This window comes from Tamandua tetradactyla, chromosome 7 (assembly GCF_023851605.1).
Source record: "Tamandua tetradactyla isolate mTamTet1 chromosome 7, mTamTet1.pri, whole genome shotgun sequence".
Taxonomy (NCBI): domain Eukaryota; kingdom Metazoa; phylum Chordata; class Mammalia; order Pilosa; family Myrmecophagidae; genus Tamandua; species Tamandua tetradactyla.
In genome coordinates, this window is record NC_135333.1 from 83,684,240 (window position 1) to 83,704,749 (window position 20,510).

General features: G+C 36.3%; 1 protein-coding gene across 1 annotated transcript in view; it reads left to right on the forward strand.

Annotated features, from left to right (window-relative positions):
- Positions 1–20,510, forward strand: part of LOC143691573 (solute carrier organic anion transporter family member 1B3-like) — a 52,867-nt gene that overhangs the window by 9,238 nt on the left and 23,119 nt on the right. The window contains exons 2-7 of the mRNA XM_077170245.1: positions 7,960–8,101; positions 10,838–10,970; positions 12,383–12,504; positions 13,621–13,767; positions 13,965–14,063; positions 17,714–17,953. Of these exons, the coding sequence (XP_077026360.1) occupies positions 7,960–8,101; positions 10,838–10,970; positions 12,383–12,504; positions 13,621–13,767; positions 13,965–14,063; positions 17,714–17,953 (883 nt within the window). The remainder of the gene's footprint in view (positions 1–7,959; positions 8,102–10,837; positions 10,971–12,382; positions 12,505–13,620; positions 13,768–13,964; positions 14,064–17,713; positions 17,954–20,510) is intronic.

Sequence of the window (20,510 nt, forward strand, 5' to 3'; positions counted from 1 at the left end):
CTATCTTATACCTTTGGCATATACATATATATTTTAAATTCTGAGACCATCATTATATCATTCTTTCTCTAAACTTTGATCATTTATCAGAAAGAATGTTAAGGACATCCCATTTCACAGGGATATGGTGAGACTAAATGAAAGCATATCTATCTATAATCTTAATTCATTTCATATTGTTTTAAAACTTAAGCTTATTAGAAAGATCTTTTTGTGGCCATCATGTTCATATCTGTTACCCCTATTATTCTTTATAATAAGAGCAATATAGGATGGATATTCTGAGAAGTTTGTCTTTTTTATCTTTTTTTTTTTTTTTATCTCAAGCCACTCTTGTTTTTGAGTTAGCATAATGAAGTCTTTTCTCTGAACTTTTGAAAGCACTTTTTATATAAGACAGGGTGCTGGTTTGAAAGGATGTATGCCCCCTAGAAAATTCATGTTTTAATCAAAATCCCATTTCATAAAGGTAGAACAATTCCTATTCAATACTGTATGTTTGAAACTGTAATCAGATCATCTCCCTGGATGATGTGATTTAGTCAAGAGTGGTTGTTAAACTGGATTAGGTGACAATATGTCTCCACCCATTTGGGTGGGTCTTGATTGGTTTACTGGAGTCTTATAAGAGAGGAAACATTTGGGAGAATGGGAGATTCAGAGAGAGCAGAGAATGCTGCAGCACCACGAAGCAGAGAGTCCACCAGCCAGCGACCTTTGGAGATGAAGAAGGAAAATGCCTCCCGAAGAGCTTCATGAACCGGAAGCCAAGAGAGAAAGCTAGCAGATGACGCTGTGTTCGACACGTGCTCTTCCAGATGGGAGAGAAGCCCTGACTGTGTTCGCCATGTGCCTTCTCACTTGAGAGAGAAACCGTCAATTTCATTGGCCTTCTTGAACCAAGGTATCTTTCCCTGGAATGCCTTAGATTGGAAATTTCTGTAGACTTGTCTTAACTGGGAGATTTTCTCAGCCTTAGAACTGTAAACCCGCAACTCGTTATATTCCCCCTTTTAAAAGCCATTCCGTTTCTGGTATAGTGCATTCTGGCAGCTAGCAAACTAGAACAGACGGGATTTATATTTGGATATGTTGCGATTATTTTAACATGTCCTGTTACTCTCTGAAATTCTTGCCACTTCAGTTTCACTAATCAGTGTTTCATTGGTCAGCAGCTAGAAAAATATGCTAAAGAAATGTACTACATCTTTGCCTTCGCACTTCTTCAACAATCAGTCAATGCTAGTGTCACTATGCCCAGCACTGATTCTGTAGCACCTACCACAGTACCTGGAACAAAAATGTTTGGCTGTTTTTGTCTTAATGAACTTACAGCAGATATCTGCATGACAGCAGCTCACAGTGATAATGATAATAATAAAAATAGACATTTATCATTGCTTGCTATGTGTCTAGCAGAGTGCCAAGAATTTTATAATTATTTCTCTTAAAACTCGTACTCTTAAAAGCTGAGTACATTAAAAAAGAGAGGTTAGCTTTGATATAGTAGTATTAGAGATAGGTTGAAATAGTACAATAGCATGATTTCTTGACTCCATTCCAGATGTATAATTTGAATATGGAGAATATCAATTTATTCAACAAACAAAAAATATCTGTTGAGCACTTAATCATTATGTGTCAGGCATCTGAGGTCTGATGGAAAGCCAAAACAGGGTTTCAAAAACCACCAATCATCACATTCTTTCTGCTGATGTAAAAGAGAAAGAAAGATAAAACGTGAAGGCTTCCAGCTCAAAACTACAGATTGAGAATAACCAGAAGTCAATAGCCAACCTCCCCCCTCCTATTTTAATAAATGACATAAAAGGTATTAAAATACAACTTGTCACTCTGCCAGAAACAAGAAGTGATATATTCTCCAAATCAGAAACTGTGGGGAATTTTTGAGAGATAAGAAGTAGAAGTATTTGGGCTGAAGAAAAAAAATGACAAAAGATGGTGTTTCTTGGGTGCTTCAACAGCAGAAGTCATGATAATGGGATAACATGTTACAGGGGCAATTGACAGGTGATTATTCAGGGCAGCCCACTCACTCAATAAGAAGAAACACTCACCTCCCCCCTTTTCAGCATTCTTTCCTGCACATTAGCGTACCCCTACCTAGCCCAGGCAGCAAACAAAAGACGAGTCAGACCTGGGTGGGAAATACAGCTACCTGAACAGATGAAACAGGACAGAGCCCAGGTGGCTGGAACACTCAGGAAGAAGCAGAGCCCCTTCCATGAAGAAGATTCATTATTGGCTCCTCTTGCTAAAAATGAGCACCACCTCTCCTCCCTAAACAGGCCTCACGGACCGAGTATTCAGAGACAAGGAAATACAAACTGGCATGAATGAAACAAAGCAGACAGCCAAGAATCACAGGTATTTGAAATTTGCCCCCCTTAAAGTCAACAGATGGATGAATTCACCACCCCCCATGACAAAGAAAAAGAAAAAAAAGAGCAGGACTTCAAAATTAATAAAATTGTTCTCAGAGAGACATGGGATAAAATTAAAACCACAAAATTAACATATACGTGTGAAGGGGCATCAAAACTTGATAACTGGCAAAGAAAACCCATTTGATAGACATATATGCTAATACAATACTTGAAAATGAACTAAATTTAAACTGTGGAATTTCTCAGAATATGCCACTGAAGGATGAAGAGATGAAATAAGTATAATTATGTATATATGCTTTGAGAGGATCATATAAATTTCAGAAAAAATATGGTGAGGTACTGTGTTGATAAATTAATTTGGGACAAGGAAATCTAGAGATGAGGTATTAGCGAGAAATGAAGAAGTAAAAATGAAAAAAATGAGATGGCACTTTAACAAGGCTGTATATGATCTAATTTATATATCTGTATAAAATCATGTAAACCTGAGGGTATATGAATAAAGAAATTGATTTTAAAGATTGTTTGCGTTAAGGGAGAAAGGGCTCACTGGAAATCTGGCAAGATATACCTTTAAAACGTGCAGCCAAGCAGACTGATAAAATTTTAGAATACCAAAAATTAAGAGACAACCCTAAATGATTTTAAGGTGGCAAAGCAAACTAGTCCTGTATTGCTTTACAAATAAATGAGAATCGGATGCATATCTGACTTCTCATTTGCGACCTTAAGGACAAGAAGACAACAGACCAATATCTTTCAGAGAAAAAGATTTGGGGTCTAGAATTATGAACCCAATCAAACTCTTTTTCAAGTAGAACATTTCCAGACATGGAAGGGTTAAAAAATTTTATCATCTACACAGTCTTAGTAAAAGAATTACTACTTGATTTTTCTATTAAGAACAACAATAAGGGGAGAATACTAAAGTATGAGAAACAATAGTGACCAAAGAAATCGATAAAATCATTGCTACATCTAAATAATTGTTTCTTGTTTTTTTTAAAAAAAAAAACAAGCCTGGGATTAAAATCCCAAATAATATCAAATAGAGGCAGGTTGATAAAGAGAAGGAAGATTGGAAACTAAAAGCATTAGAAGTATTATACTTAAGAGTCAATTCAGAGATTCTAGAGTGAAACTGCCTGGATTCAAAGCTTGGCCCTACCGCTAACTAGAAATGTGACCTCTCTGAGCCTCAGTTTCCATATTTGTCAAAAGGATGATAATAAAATCCACTGTACTGGGCTGTGAGGATTAAGTCTAAATATGTAAATGCCTGGCACATGATACTTTGCAAGTGTTATCTACCATCAGTATCAGCATCATTCTGAATATAATAAAGATCAGGCAAAGGGAAAAAGTAAATAAGAACCCAAAATAAATTAAAGAAAAATAAAACCAAATAAGATTGGAAAACTACTTCCAAATCTATCATCCAGCACATAGATGCAAACAGATTAGATTTACCTGTTAGAAAGGGCGAAAAATAAAAATAAAGGCTCTTTGAGTAAAAAAGAAAAGAAAGATCTGCTAATTAGAAAAGGTACACCAAAAAAATGATACTGAGGGTTAAAAATTAAAAAAGAAATAAAGTGATATGTGTACTAGGTAAATGTTAAACCAAATTAAATGAGTATAGTAATATTAATATCACCTAATACAGCATTTAAAATTAAAATCATTAAAGGGACAAAAAGTCCTATTTCATATCAGTAAAAAGTAACAAATCTGAAGACTACCTTCAATTTAATGATTTCCTTATCAATATATCCTTACTAAAGGCCTAAAATTTGCTAATCTAAGAAAACAAAGGACTCGGGGCATAGATGATATGTTTCCTTATTTTTCTTAGTGGAAATAATGTTTGGGAAGAGAAGGAAGACTTAAAAAGTATGACCCGATTACAGTGTGGAATGGAATTCATCGATGGGGTTAGGGAGGTACATGAGTTGCTTGTGGCTATTGTACAAATTACCACAAATATAGAGGCTTAAAACAATGCACATGTATTATCTTACAGTCACTAAGCACCGCCACCATTCTGGATGTTTAGAAGTCCACAAACGAGTGGACTGATTTGTTACTGTTGGCAAGAGCGGTTCCTTCTAGAGGCACTAGGGGAGAATCTGCTCCTTGCCTTTTTCCTTGCTTCAAGAGGCCGCCCCATTCCTTGGCTAATGGCTCTTCCAGCAATGGGCTCTCTTCGACCCTCTGCTGGAGTGGAGTCCTTACATTTCTTTCCCTGACTGGGACCATTGTGCAGTCTTCTTTTCTCTTATAAGGACTCTTGTGATTACACTGGCTCCGCCTGGATAATACAAAATATTCTTCCCATGGCGAGACTTAATCACATCAGCAGTTCCCTTTACAATGGAAGGGAACTTAGTCACAGGTTCTGGGGATCATGGCTTGAGTGTCTTGGGAGTTGGGGGTGCTAGCATGCTGTTTTACTCAGGACGCAAGTGGCACTTGTAAATATAATTTCAAACAATTATTTCTTGACAAATGCCAAAATACTATTCCTAGCTATTATCAAGAACATTTTGGCAGCTCTTACAGTCTTTTAACTGTGATTTCATTAAGATTCATTTATTTTAAAAATATTTTTAAATTGTTGCCCAAGGGAATTAGATGTTTTCCCCTCACGCTGTGCCCCCCCACTGGAAGTCAGATTTGGCCCCTTGGATGTCCATCAGTTCTCCTTTGCCCCCTATTTTTTTTCTTCTTGGAGTTAAATCTTTCTGGAGGATCTGGGGTATGAGACACTGCTCCTAAGAAAAAACTTGTGGTTGAAGTTTTCCAGCAAGGATGAAGGACGGGGCAGGCTGCAGAGCCATGTGGAGTAATAAAGGGTGAACCATGGGGGTGGTGAGCCCTGAGGAGGCTCCTTACTTCCCAGAGGGGTGCAGTTCAGGGAGGCAGAGAGGAATGGGCCTCCCCAAGGAAACCAGGCCAACAAGGGAAACTTTCCTTGGACACCAAGGAAAAAAATGTCTGCCTACTGTGTGCCAGGAGCAATGCTTTGGGAAACAAGACATATATAGTCCCTGTATTCCAGTCCAGATTAAAAAGAAAAAAAGCAAATGATGCAGATGATGATAATGGTAAGAACAATTTCATCTCCAACGACAATTATGTGCTGATTTCTGTGGTAAACAATTTATACTGCTTCTCTCCTTTAGTCCCTACAGCTGTCCTAAAAGGTAAGATCCTCTGTTTCTCATTTTGTAGCTGGCAAAACAAACTTAGACCCTTCAAGAGATTCTGCCAGAGTCATACAGTTAGGTGTGACAAGGCCACAATTCAAATTTAAGCACATTAACTCCAGATTCTATGATCTTAATATAAAGAAGAAATATCACATACAATTCTCTCAGTTTAAAGACCTTGCACCTGTCATCGACTGCCCCAAACTCTGCACTGTGGCCAGGAAGGGGTTGCGCTGACACTCTTGGACTTTGTGGAACCCCTCCAGAAGCACTGGGGCAGCAATTAGGGGAAAAGTGTGGTCCCCCAGGCCAAACTGGGGTACATTCCAAAAGCAAGCAATAATGGATGCCAGGTACCAAAAAACTAAACATTCTCTTTGAGGACTATTCTCATGGGTCTATATATAACATTGCCCAGCATGATTTATAACCTAAAAAAATTGAAATTGGCCGCTTCAATCTAAGGATTTGATAATTTAATTACAAACTGATGAGATCTAATGAAATGTGATAATGAAGAAATGACTCCTGTTTGAAAGAACCTGAATTCATAGAGAGAATGTTTATCAAGATGTTCTGCATTTGTACAAAACTTCATAGATCCAGGATTCCAGAACAGGGAAGGGCAGTGGCGGGAACAAATGAGAAGACCTCAGTGCTCTCCCACCACTCTTCAGACACCCTGGTCCTTTGAACATACCCAGTGGGATGTTAGTTCTCTGGTGGAGACCAGCCTAAGCATTCCTTCATTTCAGCTGCCAAAAACATGTTTTTTTGAACTGATTAGAACCTGAAATTTTTTCATTATTTTTCTTGCCCTAAAGGCTATTGATAACTACAAATATAGAAGTGACTCTGATGAAAATCTTCATAATTTTTGTCTAACTCTATGGAACCAATGCCATGTTGTTCTCTTATGAATCTTGTTCTTCCCCTCCCTAACTTAGTAAAACTAGTTTGATACTCTTCCACCTATCCTCCAGGCCTTTCACCTTCATTGACAGCACATATCATCAGTTTCATGGGCAGGAAGGAAGAAACCCACAACTTGCCAGCCATGGAAGAGCTACATTTGGCCTCTAATCTCTCTCTTCCAAACTGGCCTCTGTAAGACACATAGGAGGTCCGAGTTAAACAGAAATTCAACAGATATGTTTTGAACATCTTTGTGGCAGGCACTGTTCTATGAACTGTGAATACAGCAGTGAAGAAAAAGACCAAAGGACCCCTGCCTTACTGAAGCTTACATTCTAGTGAGGGGAAGAAATTTAAACAAAAAGAGAAGAAAATATAATGTGAGAACAAAGTGCTGTAATTTTAAGCAGGGTGCTCACTTGTAAAGGTTATACTGAGCAAAAACCACAAGGATTTAGGGAGTGATATGATTATGACAAAGGGAAGAGCTTTCCATGCAGAGAGGAAAATAAGAACAAATCCTGAGAGGCATGATAACTAACATGGAAAGCTTAGGTAAGAGCAAGTGTATCAGTGGGACAAACCACTTAAAGCCTTGTAGGCCACTGGAAATATTTTAGATTTCACCATGAGTGAGTCAGGAAGACAGAGTGGCAGCAGCATCAGATTTTCTCTGATTTTTTAGATTTTTAAAGATTTACTCTGGCTACTGCATTGAGAAGAGACAGCTAGGGGAGTAAGCACAGAAGCAGGAAGATCTATTATTACAATAATCCAGGCTTGAGATGGTGGCAGCTACCTCTAGTAGGAGAGGATGGAGCAAGGAGGGTCAGCTTTCAATAGCAGAGATGAGAGGAATTTGCTTATAGCTGTGGATGCGGGCTGTAAGAGAAAGAACGAATCAATACATTTTGTTCAAGTAAAATTTGAATTAAAATATCTATGATCACTGAGTGTTAGGCAGAATGTCAATCATTTGTGTTGCTCGTAGAACTTCCTTTTTCCTCCCCAAATTTGTGTTTTTCATCTGGCTTCCTGGAAATGCTACCTCTAAGAATGTTTAGCCACTCCCTTCACAGTTAGCCTAAATCCAGTTGAGAACCAAGAATAGCTTTCATGATGACCAGTCGAGACCATTACCTAGCTTCTTAGAAATCAGTTGATGGCATTAATTAAAAGTTAACAACTTTGACTGTACTGCTCAAATAACTAAGTTAGAAAATGAGGCTTAATTGGTATAGTGATGAGGTCAAAAGAGTTAAGAAGTACAAACTGGTATAGGGAAAAGGTAAATATACTTTTTATGATAAAACAATGTTTTTGAGTAAAGAAGAAAAGCTATGTCAATCCCATGCGCATATAAATATTATCTATTCCTTTGATTAACCATATTTTTTCCTTTCCCCTCTGTTTTTGCTTAGGTGTTCTTGGTGGCTCTGTCATTCAGCTTTATTGCTAAGACTCTAAGTGGAGTCCTTATGAAAACTTCCATCACTCAAATAGAAAGAAGATTTGACATAACCTCTTCTGTTGCTGGCTTGATTGATGGAAGCTTTGAAATTGGTAAATTTTATTTCAATTTTAATTATTACTTAGTGACCAGATTTGCAGAGGTAAAACGGTCCATATATGCCCTATACCAGTGGTTCTCCATCAGCAGTGAATTTATTATCCACACCTCCCCATGCCATTTGGCAAAATCTGGAGACATTTTTGTTGTCAAAACTAGTTGCTCCTGGAATCTAGAGGTTAGAGAGCAGGGACACTGCTAAACTTCCTTCAATGCCCAGCACAGCCCCTACAAGAAAGAATTATCTAACCCAAAATGTCAACAGTACCGAGATTGAAAAACCCCGATTTTACTTACTCATTGCTTACAAACTAATTCATGTCTGGGTTTACCTTTCCTTTCTCGAGATGCCCTGGAACAAAGGAAGGGTGGAAGAGAAAGGGCTATGATTCTTTTAACTTGTGGAGGGAGGAACAACTTTGCAGCAACCTAGATTAGGGGTGTGTTGTTTAACTGTGTATAGAATTTAGAGTTAAAAATATTCCTCTTATGAGAACTTTGAAGATGTGCTCTGTTGTCTTCATTTTACCCAATAATAATGAGGTTTTATTTAATTAATGATTTGAAAGGACTTATTAAAAGTCATGTCAGTTGCCTAGATTGCGAATATTTTCTATTTTCTACAAGTTTTTTATCTTTTATTTTGTTGACAACACATTTAACTAGTGAGTATTTAAAAACCAGTTGTATAGGGGGTGCAAGAGTAGTTCAGTGGTAGAATTCTCGCCTGCCATGTAGGAGACCTGGGTTCAATTCCTGGCCCTTGCACTTCCCAAACAAGAAAACAAATGGAAAAACTAAAGAAAAATTCAACAAATGGTGCTGCAATAAGGGGATACTCATATGGAAAAAAAGAATGAAATGTGACCCCGCCATACAGCATACCAAAAAAACTCCAGTTGCATAAAGTAAGACATTTATCTTTTCCTTATGAATTCTGACTTCTCGTGATTTGGAGGTGATTGTGCTGTATATTTCCTTCACTCCCCTACCACCCAGTTTTATTGAAATCTCTAACATTTTAGTGTTATAATGTTAGTAGCTTTAATATTTGCTTCGAAGTATGTCTCCTTTTACTGAGGAATTGCTTCTTAATAAAAGTGTTAACCCTCAAAGCTATTTAAAAGCAATTATTTGGACATGACTGTAAGTTTTACTCAGTTTCTTAGATCTTGTGACTTCTAGTCTCATCTCTAGTTTTTCTGGAGAACATCTTCAAGAATTATCTTTTCCAGAAAAGAGTGAACACGTGACACACTTTCTGTGCCCTTGGCTCATTAGAAAATATGTTTATATCTTGCTATCATATTCAAGTGATAATTTGTGTGGAATTAAAAGCTCAAAATATTTTTTTGCCTCAGAACATTTTACATGTGTCTGCTGTTTCATAACACTCAATGTTATATGTGAGAAATCGTTATCAATATGTTTCTCATGAACTGACATGCATCCTCTTGTTATCTCTGAAGTTTAGAAAATTTACCAATGTATATTTAAGGCTATCTCTTTTCATCCTATTTCTTCTGAGGAGATGAAATACTTTAATTGGAAGGCTTAAGTCTTCCTTTCACTCATCAAATTTATTTTTTATTTTTATTGGTTTATTCCCTCTATTTTCTGATTTCCTTTTTTCTGAAACATCTATAAGGGGAATATTAAAATTTCAAGCTATTTTTTCCATAAAATTCTTCTTTCTAAATTGCTTTTTGTCTTTATGTTCCATTAATCCTTTCTGATGCTATAGTCCATTTTATCATTTTTGTTTCCAATTTGTACTTTTCTTCTATCACGTTTTTGATTTACAACAATACTTTATTGTTCTCATTTTTATCTGCCAGTTCTTATTTTTATGGCTTTTGCATGCTCTTTTCTTCTCTGGAAAAGCTAACGAGTTTTTAAAGTTTCTCCTCTTCTCAGTTTCCTTATTTAATTTGGTTTCTTCAAGGATTACTCTCTCTGTTGGCTTATTTTGAAGCTTTTCTTTCTTGTTAACTTTTTTTCCATCACATAGTCAATACTTCTTGGGGTCTACTCACTTTTAAACACATAGCTGTACATGAATCAGTACAGAGTATGCTTCCCTCCATCTGGGATGCTGTCCTTCCCTTTTTTAATTGAGATAATGTATACTCACCATTAAATTTTCAGAAGCATCTTCTCCAGGAAGCTTTCCAGAAAGTCCCACTTAATTTCACCTCCCCTTCCTGTGGTCTCACAGCACCTCTGTCAGCCTATCTGTTGTTATCACTGGATGGTTTCTTGAGGACTGGTATCATGGTTTATTCTTCTATATTTCTGGCTTAGAACACTATGGTGGGTACAGGATAGGCATGTGACGAATGCTAGGAGTGAAATAATAAATGCATGGATGAGTACCTTTCCCTCAGCTCAGAGAGTTAGACTTCATTTTTTCTCCATTCAAATATGATCTAGTCAATGCCAAATTCCCTAATAAGATTTTACTTCATGAATATCGCCTAGTAACTCCAGTGATTTCTTTTGTGTCTAAAACCTATTTTACTTATCATGAAAACCATACAACTTTATAAGGAGTGCTTTGTGTAGTTAAGTTTCACCTTCTCAATTCTGTGGTCTTTGAGGGAAGGTACCACGTGCTGTGTTTTATTTTCACCCATTCTGGGACCATCTATTCTACTGGGCACAACATTGAATTCGGTAAATATTCACTTCAATTAATCATATCAAAAATTATCTTGTTCTCTCTGTAGGAAATTTGCTTGTGATTGTATTTGTAAGTTACTTTGGATCCAAACTACCCAGACCAAAAGTAATCGGAGTTGGTTGCATCATTATGGGAACTGGAAGTATTTTGACTGCCTTACCACATTTCTTCATGGGCTAGTAAGTGTTAACCAGCTCTGGATGCTATTAAATACTCATGACAGAAAACCTAAAATAGCTATGGCTTATATTTATACATAAAAGTTAATGTAGCCATTCCAGGCATGGTATGCTACTGCATCTTTTTATTTTATTGCTCTGCCTGGTGCGGACTCTACCTTCAAATTAAGGCGATGCTGTTCCATGCATCAGCAGAGGAGAAGGGAAGAAGGCGAGACGAAGAAGAAACAAATAGTGCACACATGCTGAGGCTTAAGAAATATTTCTAGAAGCATAAAGCTTCTATAACAATTTCCCAGAACTTAGTTACATCTCAACACCCAGATACAAAGACAATGGAAAAAAAAAAGACTTTATTCCAGGCTGCCATGTTCCCAGCAAAAAAAAAAAAAAAAAATCCTGCCTTCCATTTCTATGGAGGGAGAAGAGAATGGGTATTGAAAAACAATTAGTGGTTTCGGTCAGAGACACCAATAATTTCTTCACTGCCAAACGCAACAATCATGCCTTTTGGCTCACCATATTAATTCTACTTTTTTCCTCCATTTGACCCTCATAAGTACTTTTATCTTCATCACCTTACGTTTCCTTGATTTATTTCCTAAATTTGTGGCTTGCTCATCAGGCCCATTCTTTTCTTCTGCTGCTGATACCCTAATTTTGGGGCTTAGCATAATGCCTGGCATATAGCAGGCTGCCCTTGGAATTCATCTGATCGCTCAGATTTTTGGCTTACCAGTAGTTGTCCCTATTCTAGCTCATCAGTCCTCCTATTAAGAGCCACATAATCAAGTTGAAATAGGTTAGAATTTTTTAAAGTTCTGAAGAACCAGATATGTATAAGTGCTGTGGGGCAGGGGGGTGGGGAAATGGATGGGAAAGGTATCTATGAAAGAAAAATGGGATATGTTGTTAATAGAAAATGTAGATGAATAGGTGTGCATTATAGGGTGATTTGGGAAACACTGCTCTAAAATTTATTAAATGTCATCATAAATCATCAGGGAGCTTAGAGTGTGGCCATATTTAAGCATAAGGCAAAAGGACAGATTAATACTGTTACCAGTTTTGTATGTGTATATATATACATGTTCATAATTATTAGAGAGAAAGAGAGCAAGACAGAGAGAGCAGATATTTCATATCTTGACCAGAATGTAAGCACTCCTAGAAAGACTGCATTGGATAACTAATCTTTCTTGGGAAATATCAAATGGTTTTTCTTGGCACTCTCGTTTCACTGCCACCCATCCCCTCTCCCAAAATACAGGCTGGGAAATTGACAAAGTGGATTCTGGTTATTTGGAGAATAGAGTGGTGCAAATAAAGGGGAAATTCCTTTGTATTTCTGGAAAAAAAGTGAAATTATTCAGTAGATAAGAAAGCTTTTAAATCCAATGATATTCTTACAGCTACAAGTATTCAAAAGAAACCAATGTTCTTGTATCAGAGAACTCAACATCAAGCCTGTCAGTCTGTTTAATTAATCAAAATGCATTGCTAAATAGAACATCACCTGCGATAATGGAAAAAGGTAAGAATTTATGGTAACATTAATAATTATTCTGAAATTTATAAATTTAATTATATCTGTAAGAAGAATACTGAGGTATTCATCAGCAAATTGATTTTTTAAAACAGGAAGAATATTTGCCTCCTATATACAGACAATATCATAGTGTTCATGTATTTTATATACAAAACTTTTAGAAGTTAAAAGAAAAGCTTTTGATAAAAAACGCATTTAAAATAAAGAGGGAAATGACATAGATGTGTGAAAAATATCTTTACTTTTAATGAAAAATGCAAAATATAACACTAAATAAAGATTTGTTTTACTTATTGTAACACAAACTATAAATTATAATTACAAATTATAACAATAAAGTTATTTTTTATTTACCTCTTAGGCAAAGAGGTAAATAAAAAAGAAATGAGATTTTAAAACAAAAAGAAATGAGATAGAAGAAAAAGACACGTGTGGTTTACTTGGGACTGTGTGAATTCGCAATGTTTTCTGGAGACTAATCTTCAATATACTTTAAGGGCAAAAATAGGCACACCTTAACTCAATAATTCTACTTTTTTAACTTAAGGAAGTAATCATGAATGTGTGCAAGGATTTACTTACAATTACAGTCATGACATCTCTGATTAATAGAATAAAAAAGAGATTATGATTAAAAAGTAGAGGACGGATTAAATAAATTTTGAAGCTCATTCTATACAATACTATGCAACAATACTTTTATAACAATACTATCAATATATGCTTATAAGAGAAATCTTAATGCAGGGAAATTGTCATAATAAGTTGTTAAATATAAAAGTAGACTATGATATGAACTGGACACTTAATTATATACTATGCATAAATAATATTGCGCTTATTTTCACATGCACTAAAAGCATGAAAGGTATGTAACATTAGAAGTGGTTTTCTCTTGAATGGTATGATCATAGATGGTTTTTGCTTATTTTATTTTTTTGCTTTTCTGTATTCTCAAATTTTGTAATGTGAATCTGAGTCACTCAATTAGAAAAAAAAGCAAAAAAGTATTAAATGAAATAATTAAAGGGTCAAAACAATTGAGTGTTTACTAAGTGCTAAATATAATGTTTGAAATAAAATACTCCCTTGTTTTCATAGGTTGTGTAAAGGAATCTGGATCATATCTGTGGATATATGTACTAATGGGTAATATGCTTCGTGGAATTGGGGAAAGCCCAATAGTACCCTTGGGAATTTCTTACATTGATGATTTTGCTACAGAAGGACATTCTTCTTTTTATTTAGGTAATGGACAGAAAATATTAGATTGAGTGATTACTCTCCCTGGGTCTGCCCTTGAAATAATCGTTTTACTAAATTCATTCTTTTACATATTAAAAAAGCTATTTAGAGCAATCTATCACGTAATATTACTTAAAACACATTGCGGAAATAAGAACCATGTATTCTTGGCAACTGATAAAACTGTTTTCTATTTTTAGGTATTCTGAATACAGTAACGATGATTGGGCCCATCATGGCCTTCCTGCTGGGATCTTTGTTTACCTCTATGTATGTGGACATCGGATATGTAGACTTAAGTAAGTACAATCAGAACAAGGTAATAGGATAGTGCCTTTAGCATACGGGATCCTATTCTTCCAAAGAGTGAATTCTTTCAATAAGCCCTGTGCTTACTCTTTCTCCAAATTTACAAATATGAAATAAATGTACTAATAATCAAAATAAAAATAAAATTCAGCTTCCATCTACATCATGCTTTTATAACGAATTATAAAATGAGGAAATTTTAACAAATTTATTTTGGATTACTTGACCTGAAACAGCCAAACTGAAAACGTTCCTCTCCCAGAACTGATCGCCCAGTCAAGTAGATTCCATTTTCTAATTGATTGTGGCTTGGATGTTACAGTGCAAAATTTCGCTTTCTTTACTAAAACCTTGTGACTGTGTGGTTGACTCATGGCTGATATGATTTGACGGACTCCATCATGAGCTTCGTTTACAGTCCTTCTCCCTTGTCCTAGCACAAGTTGACATTCAACAAGTGGAATGAATGCATGAAAGAATGCATGCATAATTCCTTCTCACTCTCAAAGCAGGCTTTCCTTCTTACTTCATAGAAAAAATAGAGGCCATGTTATGGAAACTATCTCAGCTTCCTTCCTAACCAATAGAACAACACCATACCTATCTTTATTCCTTATTTTCCCATCTCAGTGGGAAAGACATCTCTCTTTAGCTGGTATTAACAGGTACACCTGAAGTTTACATTCTCTTCCATCTCTTCAGAGATCTACTTCCATTAATCCTCTGCCTGCTCCATTCTGCATCTTCAACCTCCCCATCTTCACCCTCTTTCCCTAAGCAAATGCAACTGAAGACTCTCCAATCATTTTAAAAATATAGAAAATTTCACCCCCAAAAACAACTTTCTGGCTGATACTGTTTCACTATTTCTGTCCATTGCCAAGCACCTTGAAGAAATTATCTATATATTTTAGGTGTCTCCACCTTCTTATCTGCCATCCATCCACCTCTCAACCTACTATACTCTAGAGACTTTTCTATAACTTGTTTTAATTGAAATTTCCAGCACTTGCTCATTTTCTCCTCCTTAGGTACCATTGGTACCGAAAACCCAACATGTCAAAATCTGGGTCATCATCTTACCTTTAAACCACTTTGTTTCTTATTTTCCTTCCCTTGTTGCATATTTTTAACTTAATTCAAATATTGCCTGAATGACTACCTAACCCTTCACCTAAACTGACTGCCTCCAGTCTCATCCACTCTCATTCTTCTTTAATACTTCTTCCAGAGCACTCTTTCTAAAACAATTCTGACTGATGTCATCTATTTTAAGATACTTCAGTGACCTCTCCTTGCACTAAGGAAAGAAGCCAGTGGCATACACGGAATGGCATATATGACTCTTTAGGATCTATTCCTTTTTTGTGTGTGTGTACTGTATGATGGGGTTCACATTTCGTTATTTTTTCCATGTGGGAATCCCATTATTGCAGCACCATTTGTTGCATTTTTTTTTTTTTTTTTTTGGTATTTGCTTTGCTTGTTTGTTTGTTTTTAGGGAACTGCATGGGCCAGGAATTGAACCGAGGTCTCTTGAGGATCTATTATTTTTTACTTCTCTATCTCCTACTCTTTTCTAATGTATACCCTATGTGCTAACCATGCCAAACAAATTGCAAGTCTTTAATGTACCCTGTAATAGAAAATTTCTCTGAATTTATACTTCAAATTTCTCTCCCTTTTCTATCTGCATAGCTCTTAAAGTGTCTTCCAAAATATGGCTCTTATTCAGAGCTCTTATTCACAGCCACCTCCAAATGGCCCCAAGTTAAGTGTTCTCTCCCCTCCTCTGTTCCTGCCAATTAACAGTGAGGCCTAAATATAGTTGTACTTACCTGACATCTCTTTCAGAACACGACAGAAGGGTGTCTGTCTTAACATGTAATTGATCAGTGTTTGTGACCAAACAAATCTGATTTTCTACTTCATTAGGACATCAATAGATCACTCAGAAGGCATTAAAAGATGCATTTCCAAAATGGAGTTGATATCACAGTAGGCCTCAAATTTGAAAGTGTTTGCTAATATAAAACTGAATCAAGTACCTGATGAAATATTAGATAACTTCTATTTTAGGTTCACACTCTGTATATTAGCGTAACTTGTTCACCTTTGGTGATTTTTTTTTCTACTACCAATAAAAATATAAATGGTGATAGTATTTTGGGTGAAGATCTTGTAATCCCTCTACTTTTTTCAGAATTTAGTACTCACAGCATTTAGAATTCAAGGAGATTCTATTTCTATCACTGAATAGTCAGGCTTATTCAGTATCTAGAGGAACCAAAGGGGTAACATACATGAATAAAGCGAGTCCGGGATGAGAAATAGAACAGTGGTGGACTGGGAAAAGTTGCTGCTGGTGAACTACCCACCTTAACCTCCCCCCCCCCATACATGCACAAACACACAAAGTGTGCAAACATGTGCTACACAACCAAGTCTGTTCTTTTCCTGGAGAAACTTGGACCCAGCATTAAAAAGGTCTATTAGTTTTTAAGAAAAACCAGAATAACATGTTTTTATGTGGAATTTTCCAAATTTTGAGACAGTATGTGGGTCATGGAAAACACTTTGGCAGACCATATCTAGATAGGTTATGACCGCTAGTTCTCATATTTAGGTCAATGAAAGAACAGGAAATGAGTCATCAATATAACATCTCCAATAGATGATGAATAGTAGCATGTAGGCAGAGACACTGATTTAACCAATCATTTCCTGGACTGAGTTGTTGACTATGGAAGAATATGATCATTAAATCAATTTTAAACCTAGCTCTCTGAAGACTTGAAAACCAATTCTGTAAATAGAATGAGTAAATTATGTCTATATAACTATAAATTAAGTCATTACTTATGCTAATGCGTTTTCTTAGAAGAGTAATGGCACCAGTTAAGTTGTGCCTCAAACTTCTGTGATGTGTGTGGGTACTTTTTCATTGCTCAATAAGTTTTTTATACTGGTTGAAAGAGTCCATTTACCCCTATTTAGATATAGAATTTACGTATCATTCTTATACATTAAAAGGAAAATAGAGTTGAAGGTTTATTCTCCAAATTTAAAGTCCAAATATTATAGGTTAATTTTAAACTCGTATTCTCAAGGTATGTACCCACCCATGTCATCCTTTGTGCCTGCCAGCAAGTTGAAATGCAGGATCTCTGAAAATGCTCCTCCATTACTGGCTTTGACAGTTGCTCACAATTTGTTACAAATTTCAATGCTAGACCTTTCTTGATTTCAGCAGAAGGGGCCAGAAGTTTTCAGATAACAAGGATTTATATTCCTTCCATAAATCATTCTCAAATGGTTTGCAGGCTTAAATATCCAATGATGGCAGTTGTCCAATCATGTCACCAGGAAAAACCACCAAGTTCACACATGCTCAGGCAATTGCAACAATGCTATGACTGACTCCTGGACAACAGCAATTGTAAGATGTTATCAATCATCAGAGTCATCTTAACTTCAGAGGTGAAAAATATGATAAAAAGAAAATGGTATTTTAAAATTGATGACTGTAGCTTACTTTCTTCATCAATGGAGAACAGCAATCATTTTCATTATTACCCAGAATTTATTGCACTTCAAATTTAATTTTGACTGGACTTTTCTTTCTAATCCTTTATTCTAGGCAGTATCAGAATTACTCCTAAGGACTCTACTTGGGTTGGTGCTTGGTGGCTTGGTTCCCTTGTGTCTGGATTAGTCTCCATTACGTCTTCTTTACCATTCTTTTTCCTTTCTGCAAATAACAAACCACAGGAAGAAAGGAAACTTTCAATATCTTTGCATGGGCCCAAAACAAATGAAGAAAGGAAACAAACAGCTAAATTAACTAGCCATGAGCAAAATGTTACTGAAAATATGACTGGTAAGTATTTCACCTTCATAGTCAATTTAGGGTTGTTAACTCCAGTGGAAGAGAGCTGTGGGTATTACAAAATGATAAATCATATCCAAATCATGTGGAGTTAGCTTTCCTTGCACTAAATTTAGTTGAATTATTTTTCTCTGACTCCTACTAAAATTGGCAAGTATTTCCTGCATACATACTAATTGTCTGAAGAAAATATGATTAGGTTCGTGATCTTTACCAGGGAAAAATCAACTAAGGGCTGCAAACGTGTACTTATAAACCAAAGAGTATACATTAATTTCAAAATTATATAGTATAAACTATGAGGGTGAAAGGAAGTATCATGTTTCATTTAAATAAACGGTACCAACTACCATGTATGCCTTGGAGAAAGAATCTTGCTCCTGTGTCTGCTTCCTGGCTGCCATGACAAATACCACACACTGGCTTGGCTAAAGCAATGGGAATTTATTCTAGAGGCTAGAAGGTAGGCTTCCCCCAGGGTTAGCAGTGTTCTGCCTGGCCAGCACGCAATCCTTGGGTTCCTCTCCTTTCTTCTCTGGGTTCCAGCTGAATTTTGGCTTTCAGCTATTGCCAGTGGCTTCCTTCTTCCAGGTCTAATTTCCTTTGCTTTTAAAGACTTCAGACTTAATGGATTAAGGCCCAACCCCATTCAGTCTGGGCACACCTTAACTAGGAAGGTTCACAACTACAGGACTAGGGGGTAGGACCTGAACATACGTCTTGTGAGGGATGTGATGCAATCCCCAACACACTGTTTTCTAAGAATTTGCAATCTAGTGGTGATGACAAAAAGTAAATATACAATTGTAACAGAGTGTTTTAAGAACTAAGATAGGAACAAATATAAGGAGCTATGAGTGCTTAAAAGTTGGACAACTTAACTATTCTCAGAAGAAAGGAAATCAAAGGAAGTTTCCCTGTATGTAATCAGAGTAAGATTATTTTCTTGGGAATTGCATAGAAAAAAATGTACTGCTTAACTAAATCTTCAAAAATGAAGTAAGAGCAAGAGCAGTAGTTAAATTATTGAATTCACTCATGTGGCTAAGGATTCTCTGCCATTTTCTATGCCTTCTTTCTCAAATATGAGTTGCATCCTGGGGGCTAATGGAGAAGCAGAAAGGAGAAACAGTCTGGAGAATGATGCAGCAGGAAAGCATGATAGTTGAAACAATGAGGTGTTGAGAGCAGCAAGTTTAAGATTGCAAAGAAATGGTGAAATAGTAAAAGCCAAAGCAGAGCAATGCCTAATTGCCTTTGTCAAATCTTTCAACTTTAAGTCAAAGTGCAATTACATTCTCAGGTATACCCAAGTTCTCCCTCTCATCAGTTCTTCCACTCACCATTTTTGCCACCTTCTACTCCCACTCAGTCTAATCCAAGAGCAGACGTATTCTGGAGCCAGTTTTCATTGGCTCATGAGGGAGGATTGCTAACTTTTCAGCCATGTTGGTAATCTGAAATTGACTCTGATGGGAGAATTTACAACCATTTATTATCATGGGAATCAGCATAATACTAAAAATCAAGGTTTGTTTCCCCCAGAGAATCAGCATGACACTGAGTTAGAAGTTTTTTGAAATTTAGCATCTACCGTAAAAACAGCAAACCAAGAAATTTTTATTTGGTATATCCTGTTGCTAGTACACTAGATTAAATCTATAAAAATTATTGAATTGTGTTGGATTGTGTGAAAAATCCATAAGGGCCACAGTTGACTGTGAGCCCAATAAGAAGTACGAGGACAATGAAGATGTACAAACAGGACCTACTGTGAAAACAATTGTAATCATCTATATTTCCAAATCCGTTGTAGGATAAAGACCAAAATAGTAAAGAGACCCTTAATTATGTGCTAGTTTGAAATGGGTGAAAATACTAAGATTATTGAGCAAGAAGTAAAGACTAGTTCTATGTACTCTTGAGCAGAACCAAGACTAATGGTTGAAAAAGCCATAAAGGAAGAATTCAGTTCATCCCAAAGACGATTTGTGGACAATGAGGACTATCCAAAAACGGGATGAGTTGCATCCTGGGGCAGTCAGCTTCCTTTCATTTGAGTTTATTGAACCATTAAGACTAATATGAAGTGAATCATGACTGTGTGGAAGACGTCGAGACAGGAAGACATCCAGAAAGGAAGACATCCAGGTTCCCAAAAGAACCTGAAAGAGTCAATGATTTGGTACATCCATAGACTATTCCTTTTGATCAAAGGTCATAACACTTAGCAATAGCTCAAAAGTCAGTGGTCCTTCCTAACCAGAGAGCTCTCTAGAGGGAAGTTCAGCATTTGGGCCTATTTTAAATGTTCATGCCTGCTTTTCGTCTTCTCTTCTTTTCATATTCTGTGCCCTTTCCCCTCACTCTTTTCTTCATATGATAAACATATGAAACCATCTCTAGTTAACCATTGAATTTCCACACCATATCTGATGGAAGCTTTTAGAGATCTTCTGAGCAAGATCATTCGGTCTGTATTATCCATCTCTCAATAACCAGACCTGATTCTGTCTTGCTGGAGTCTGACTGATACTCCCTACTGTTT